Consider the following 8,161-nt stretch of genomic DNA (forward strand, 5'->3'; position numbering starts at 1 on the left):
ACCTGTTAATATTATTGTTAAAGATCAAAGTGCACCTCCGCATTTAAACATTCCCTGGCAGACCTAAGGCTTTAATCAAAGTGTGACTCAGGATAGAACATTCATTAAAAGAAAGAAAATAGTTTGCAGCAGATAAATGTGCAGCACACTTACAGTAATCTAAAATTAGGAGCTCGTTGGCAAAAATTGAGACGAGCAAAAACAAATGTCCATGTAAGAGTCTAGAAGCCAGGCCTGATTCCGATTTCACAGCAGTTGCACATGAATATCATTCCACTGTCTTCAGTGGAGTTACTCCTGATTTATACTGGTGTAAGTGAGAAGAAAGTCAGACCCAACATTTCCAAGCATCCTTTATATGCCACAGATTGTTGAAGTCCAGAGTGCTATTTATATATGCATTTTCTGCTTGCTGAGAACCAAATTGATGGGTAACTTCCCTATACAGATCCCAGAATAGCTTGGGAGACCATGGGATTTCATGTACTCTTCAGCTCTGTGTGGGGTAACATTTGGGGGGGGGAGAGGGTAGAGCCCATTAATACGGTGCTGCCTCCAAATCTGGACCGTGACCAGCAGTGAATAGCAGCTCTCAGCCCAGCTCTGGGGATCATCTTCTCATAGCCAGAGCAGAACATTGCACATTAGCAACATTTTTCGGTCAATTTTCCACTGTTTAATACTACTCACCACACAAGTTGTTCAAAACCAACCAGATGTAGCATATAGAATAGGCAAATCCAGAGAGCAGTTGGGGATATGTTGAACCGTCAGGAGCCTTTTCATCTAGTAGTCATTCATTAAACACAGCCTGCTGTGCAAGAAATAGCCATGTAATTAAAATAATAGGTGGGAAAAACAGGCACACGATTCAAAGTTGGCCCTTGGAGGGAAACGAAGATTGGTATGTAAGCATTAGAGCAGAAGAAAGGTTTGCAAGCCCTTTTCTTCCTGACCGAATCTGAATCGGATTCTTTCCCCCTTTTTATCACTTGACCAATGTATTCTCAAAATATGAGGATATTTTCTCTTTACTCTTTAATTCAGTTTTGCAGTGTGCTCGCTTCCACCCTAGAGAGTTTGCAGAAAGAAGCAAAGCTCAGAACAGAACCATCTGGGTCTTTGGAAATCCAGGGAAATCTGAATTCCAGACTGTTTGCTAGAGATTTCCTTGTGTATGTAAGCGAGTAATAGTTACAAATTGTAGTTGGCCCCCATGCACAAGGAGCCTTTCTCTGTCCTCGTCTTTGTGTGGCCAAGTACAAGGGCCAGGCACTGGGATTGCTGCCCTTACTCTCCTCTGAGGCCCTGGCCCTGCTGGAGTGAGGGGAGGAGTATGCTGGGCCCCCTGAATGGGGGGGGGGGCAGATGCACACTCTCTGCATGCTGGGAAGCTCTCAGGGTCAGATTTCTATCCCAAACTCCAAGAGAGCAGCTCCATGCTACCCCTAACACTGGACTCTACCCCAGTCACATTTCATGCAGAATAATAGCTACAGTCATGAAGCACCAAGATTGAGAAATTAAACACCAAAAAGTCCGGAAATGCTGAATGCTAGTGGAATAGTCTCCACCTAAGCTTTGCCTTTTGGGCCTGTGCATTGTAATAGGGTTTATAATCCAGGATCACATGCAGCGTCTCTGGTAATATAACAGAAGATGAATGCAAACAATTTCCTATCACATTAAGGATTACAATGTTCAGTTCTCAGAAGGATGGAAGACAAATGGTGAGGTTCCCATGGTACCCTTAGGTCACATGTTGCCTACATGGGCCCAGCTCTCCCTCAGTAACACCCACACCTCTGTCTGGAGTCGGAGGGAATCACTGAGTAGATCCTGTCTCCAAATGCATTAATGGTAAAGCTCCCATTGAGTTCAGAGGGCCTGGAGTCCTACATGTGTGAAGTGAGTCAGCTGGTTATGATGGAATCATGGGTGAAATCCTGCCCCCTTTTGTCCCACTGGCAACACTCCCATTGACTTCCAAGGGAGCTGCTTTCCTGCTTCACCTACAACCCTGGCCTATCGCCTGAGTAGGGGCTGCAGGATGAGGCCATTGTTTATGCTTAATTGTTATTAACCCAGTCTGAAGCCATGAGTCAAGGGGCATCCAATGGCTCTTTGAGAAGCGATGATCAGCTGGTTTGAAAGCAGCTCAGCTTTGCAGTGTCTTGCTTAATTACCCTCCGCACTTCACCAAGTGCCCTCTGCTTCCTTGGCTTCCTTTGTTCTAGTGAGATTAGCATAACAAGGATCATTTGGTTGCTAAAAGAGCCTCCTTTGAAAGACTTACAGAAGCCATCAGGGGTTTATGACAAGGAAGCATATCATTAGGTGACAAATTACCCTAAAGGAGAACTGGAGTTTCCCCTAACAATACAGACCACTGCCTAATTCTCACTGCACTTTCTCTTTGAGCAGCTACCAGCAACAATTCCCTTTCTGGTAATTTTAAATCACATTGTGGTTTGAAAGAGTCCTCAATTCTTCCAGCCTGTGATATTTCAATCTTTAGGGGTATGGCAAGCTGTGGCCCTAGCATTGTATTCACAATATTAATAGCCCTTAGCAGAACTGCTTAGACATCAGATTGATGGATTGTGCAGATGACTGGGGACATGGTTCCGGAAAGTAGGATATGTTCAGAAAGGAGGATGCCACCACCCAGTGCTGCGGTGGGCCCAGATGCCTGTACTGGGCAGGCTGGCCAGCCGCTGTGCAAAGCTCCAGTAGTATTGGCCATCCCCTTTGCTAGCATTGCTGAGCTAAAGGCTCCCTCCTGTACTTTGGGGTGCTGTGCCAGGGCGGGCCATGACTCGCGCCTCGGGCCCCGTCACCGAGCCGGGCCCCATTGTGTTGGTGCTGTGGCAAGGCGGCAGCTCCTGCCCCAGAGAGCCTGCCATGAGACCGGAGGAGAGGGGACGGGACAGATACTGGGGGCGGGAGGAGGAGGCAGGAGAAGGACCAGGGTTTGCAGTGGGGAGGCTCCCCAGCCCCGGGCTGCCGTGGCTCTGAAGGGCAAATCCAGGGGGCTTCCCCGGCTCCAGCCCGTGCGCGGAGCCGCCTCCTGCGAAGGGCAGAGCCCCAGCACGGGCAGGGCCCCTCCGCGCCCTGGACTCCACGGCCGGGGGGCGCGCTCCAGCCACCCAGCCTGACACAGCGCTGCCGGGGCGCGGCTGGGGCGAGCCGCCCCGGGCCGGCGGGCGCCTCCGCCCCTGCCCGCGGCGCCCGGCTCGGCGCGGCGCTGCCCGGGCGGGCGGGCCTGGCTCCCCTGCGCTCAGGCTGTCCCCAGCGCGGCCCCCGAGCCTGCCGGGCACTGAAAGGCCGGGGGCGGGCCCGCGATTCTCCACGCTGCGAGCTGCCGCCCTGCCTGGGAAACGCCACCCGAGCGGCCCGGGCCAGACAAGCTCCAGCAATCGGCCCCCCGAGGGGAGAAGGGGCCCCGAGGGGCGCTGAGGGGCTCGGGCTGGCGATGTCTTCCCGCAGCAATGCAGCGGGTGGCCCGCTGGCCCGGTTGCATGGTGGGTGACGGGCTGGGCAGGGCTCTGCCGCTGGGGATGCCGGCGGCAAGTGACTGGGTGCTGGGTGGCGAGCTGCCATCTGCGGGCCACACCGCCCGCGAGTCATGGGCACAGGTGCTGGGACTGGGGGTGCAGGGTTACAGGGTTACAGTTCAGTGCAAAAAGAAAAGGAGTACTTGTGGCACCTTAGAGACTAACAAATTTATTAGAGCATAAGCTTTCGTGAGCTACAGCTCACTTCATTGGATGCATTAGCTCACGAAAGCTTATGCTCTAATAAATTTGTTAGTCTCTAAGGTGCCACAAGTACTCCTTTTCTTTTTGCGAATACAGACTAACACGGCTGCTACTCTGAAACCTGTGATTATACAGTTCAGTGCAATGGCTCTCAGCCCCCCCCCCCCATTGGAGTCATGGGAGGAAATCCAGCGGCCCTGGCATCCTTCCCCCACCTTGCTCCGGGACAAAATCCTCCCGCCTAATCCAGGGACGCTGGTACAATGTGTATAGTGGGCTGGGGGGGGGGCGCTGAGAGCCATTGAACCAAACTGCAAACCCTGTATGTGATGGAACCACTTCAAGCCAGGGGGTGCCGCAGCGCCCCGGGCACCCCCAGCTCCTGTGGCCTAATCGGGCCCCTGGGTTGTATTCTCCTGCGTGAGCAGAGATGTCTCTGCGCTAAACTGCAGGCGGGTCCCGAAGAGAGGGACTGGGGGGTAAGGGGGAGGTCAGATCCTGGATTGGTCAGAGACCAGCTTTGCGCAACACAGCCCCTGCCTCCTCCCTGGCAGGTATCCGAGAAGGCCGGGGGTAATAGGATGGCAGAGTTGGTGCCCCCCAACCCCTCCATCCCTGGGGCAGTGTTGGGCCCGGCCCAGGAAGGCCCCTTGGAGTGGCTGGAGCTGGCCCCAGGCCGTAGGGGTGTCCAGTCACTGCAGGGGCTGTTCTGGGAGGAGCCCGCGGTCTCAGGGGCGCTGCAGAGCGGGCTGTGAATCGGAGAATAACTCCCCGGTCACCTTCGCGGCCCCGCTGGGTCCGGCAGCCCCCGCCCGGCAGCCCTTTGATCTATTGTCCCCGGCCAGCGGCGCAGGGCTGCAGGGACAGCGGCGAAGGCGGGATTCAGCGCGGCCCGTGGGCACAATAAAAGCCTCATTAAAGGCCAAAATACGGAGCAGGGCTGCAGGCGCCTCGCTGTGCCCGTGCCCCGGCTGGGGAGCGCTGGGGCAGGCGGGGCAGACGGCCCGTCGCGGGAGGGGGTCTCGTGTGGCGGGACGGGAGCGGCCTGCGGGGGGGGGGGGTCCGCACGGCGCCCCGGGACACGCGCGTGCTCCCGCTTTTCCTGCACGGGGCGCCTGGCACCCACTGATCCGCTCCGCACCAGCGATTTACACTGCGGGGCACGGGCCCTTTCTGCGCGCTCCGGGCAGCCCCAGCCCTCGACGGGCTCGGCCCCCTTTCCCTACACACTGTGGGGTGAACCTGGGCTTGGCCCCTCAGCCATGGGCCCGATCCTGCACCTCTCCCGTTGAAGTCAACGGCAGGGCACCCCGGGTCCATTTCAGCAACCCAGGGGGCCACGAGACACTCCGCAGGGCTCCCTGGAGGTTTGACTTTAGTAGGGTGACCAGCAGCGCGTGCGAGGAGCGGAGAGGTTTGGAGGGGTCCCCTCCCCAACCACGTTTAAGGACCCGCCCCCCATCCCCGCCGCGGGTTTGCCGGCGACCCGGTGCTCGCTGCAGCCTTCATTCTGCATTCTGCCTATGCGGGTCAAAAGCGCCGCGGGCCGGGCTCACACAAACGGCTTGTGGCTTTCCAAACATCTGGGGTTTTGTATCTGGGACCAGACCTAATTGTCTGTTATAAAAACCTTTTAAATGAGTGAGCTGGAGGAATTTAGACGGTGGAAAGCAATTTTGAAGCGAGGCGAATCCGGGAACGCCTCCATCCCCCCCACCCGCTCTTTGCTGAGTTCCCACGTGCAGCGGGGAAGGGGCGCCCGGAATAGTTACGACCCTAAGGACAAAAGCCAGCAAGAGAGGGAGAAAGCGCCCCCGCAGCACCCGCAGCGCAGGGGCAGGAAGTAAGGGCAGCGCGAGAGGGGGAAACCCCGAGGTGCACGGGGGGCCCGGGCCAAGGAGATGGAAACCTCACTTCCCTGGCCCGCTCCTCCCCCAGGCTCTTCGGGAATCCCACGTGCGCCAGTGAGCGCGGGGGGCTGGCCCGGCCCTTCCACGCTTGAATGAAACGTGTTCGCCCACGTCTCCGCTCAGGGCGGAGAAATCGCGCCTCCGCGCTCTTTGAAGGGCTGGAAGCAGAAAATTGCTGCATTGTCCGGGCATTAGGGCCGCTAATCCAGCCGGGCCTCCCCGCGCCGAGCGTGAAACGCGGCCAGAAAGGAGGACTTGCTGCCCCGAGGTGGCACGTCTTCATCTCCCGTGGCCCGCCTGGCAGGGGGCTCTTCCAGAGCCTGGCCCGGGGCCGGGCCGCGTGCGGCCGGCAGGGAACAAACCCGTCGCTAATTAGCGGAGCCCCGCGGAGGGATTGGACTCGCCCCAGCAGCCCGCTGGGCCTGGTGCGGTAGCGCGCTAGGGATCCCCGGGGCTCACAGGCTGCAGCAGCAGGACCCGAGCCGCCAGCGACCGCGAGCAAAGGAACCAGCTGGTGTCTGCGAGCGCTGGGGCGGTGCGCGGCGCTGTACAGCCAAGCACGGCCCAAACAAGCCCATGCAGCGAAAGCCGCGTGTTCTCCGGCACCCAGGGGCGCAGAACGCAAAGGGATCCCTATGAGAGTTCAGAGCCGCAGGTCAAGTGCCTGGTGAACCCCCCCTCACGGGGGGGGGAGGGCGGACGGAGATAATTCTAGTGTTGCCATTTGCTTCCCAATGCGGAGCCCCCGCCCCTGAGATGTGGCAGGCAGGGCGGTGGCTCCCGTTCTTTAAATCCAGTGAAACACACAAAAGAAACTTGAACATCTTGGTAAAAGTCATTGTAACCCTTCTCAGCCGCCCTCACCTTGCCCATCACATAGCTCCTCGGCCACAGGATTCCCCTTCCCCAACTGCCCGCCCCCGGCCCGTGCCCCCCTCGGGGAGGTGCTCAGCGCCTGAATGCCGGTATTGACATGTAAAGTGAGTCCCCCGTATAAATCCTGCCTCCCGCCCCCGGCTGCGAACTCCCAGGGCCGCTCATTCCCAGAGAGGGGGGGAACATGGTCACCCAGCCCGGAGGGCAGGAGAAATCGCAGCTTTGTAGCTTCCGCAAGGTTTGCCAGCAGCACTAGGCAGGAGGGAAGAAGTGACTGGGGCCGGGGGAAGAGTGGAAGCCAAACCCCGGTAACATTTTCCTTCTTCCCCGCAGATCTCAAAACCCTTGATGGAGAAGAAGAGAAGAGCCAGGATTAACATGTCTCTGGAGCAACTGAAGGCGCTGCTAGAAAAGCACTATTCCCACCACGTGAGTCCCCCACCCGGTAACCTCGCCCCCAGATCATCAGTGTCCAAACAGCTCTCCCAGGGGGCACGTCCTGGCTCCGCTTTTACAGTGGAACCAAAGCACGATTCTGTGGCCCGTTCGGTACGTTATTGATCGCGGTGGGGCTCTCTCTCTCTCCAGATCAGAAAGCGCAAACTGGAGAAGGCAGATATCCTGGAGCTGAGCGTCAAGTACATGAAAAGCCTCCAGAGTTCTGTCCAAGGTAAAACCCCTTTTCCTCGCGGGAGTAACAGGCTCTTGGCGTTTGTTGCTGGGTAGAAGGGTCTTGTGTTAATCGGGATCGAAGCTCAATGTTACGGGGTCCCGCTGGTTACATCCCAATGATGCGAGTCCGCGAGTTGTGGTGCAAGGAAACAGAGAATCTCAGCCGGGGTACCTGGCGCCAGCAGCGGGTCTGGTTACTGGGCTGCCTTTGGCCGAGCCTGGGCTCCCTGGACGCCTCAAGACACTGATTTGAAATGTACTCTGGATTTAGATCCCACGCCCCGTTATATCGTTGGCACCGAGCCCCGTGTGGACACGATCCTGCCCGGTCCCTTTTAATCCCGTGGCTCGCTGGCTGGGGCGGAGCAGCGCCGGGCTTGCCGGAGAGCCCGCTGGTGTAACTGGACCCCCCCGGGGGGAGGAGCTGAGTACCTTGTTTCCTTGCTTGTCTGCAGGCCAGGATTGGGGCAGGGGCGCGTCCCGCACGGATTGACACGTCCCCTGCACCCCAAGAGCAGGTTGCACTCGGACAGGACGGGCTGCGCCGCGCTGCAGCCTGGCAATGGGCGAGGACTCCTGGGCGCGCAGGAGAAAGCCGCGAGGAACGCAGCGTCCCGGATACACGCACCCCAGGCTCCTCTCCCGGCCAGCGGGCGGCCTGACGCCCTGGGGTGCTCGCCCCAAGCCCCATTGGCTGTTCAGAGACCCCGCACCTCCGCTGGCCAGGGGTCCAGCGCGCAGAGTCTTGGGTTCCCAGCGGTGCGGATCTGCAGGGTGGTGCGGGCAGGAGCAGCACTGATGCTATCGGGATGGGGGGCTTGGCCCTGGAGGCTCCCGGCTGGCATAGATGGGGTGGGGTGGGCTGGGGCCCTCCCCGGCGCCGGGGGGGGGGGCGGGGGCCGCCGCTGCGCGTCCCAAGGCTCCTGATCCGCTCTCCGTTCT

The 8,161-nt window shown here is 58.4% G+C and overlaps 1 protein-coding gene across 1 annotated transcript; it reads left to right on the forward strand.

The window, feature by feature from the left end:
- The first annotated feature begins 6,701 nt into the window (after positions 1–6,701).
- On the forward strand, positions 6,702–7,473 carry HES3 (hes family bHLH transcription factor 3). The gene is made up of 3 exons (XM_038377212.2): positions 6,702–6,785; positions 6,881–6,976; positions 7,136–7,473. The coding sequence occupies exons 1-3, from the start codon at positions 6,732–6,734 to the stop codon at positions 7,271–7,273; spliced, it is 288 nt and encodes a 95-aa protein (XP_038233140.2). The 5' UTR covers positions 6,702–6,731; the 3' UTR covers positions 7,274–7,473.
- Positions 7,474–8,161: the final 688 nt, after the last annotated feature.

Source organism: Dermochelys coriacea, chromosome 18 (genome assembly GCF_009764565.3).
Source record: "Dermochelys coriacea isolate rDerCor1 chromosome 18, rDerCor1.pri.v4, whole genome shotgun sequence".
In the NCBI taxonomy this organism is placed as follows: Eukaryota; Metazoa; Chordata; order Testudines; family Dermochelyidae; genus Dermochelys; species Dermochelys coriacea.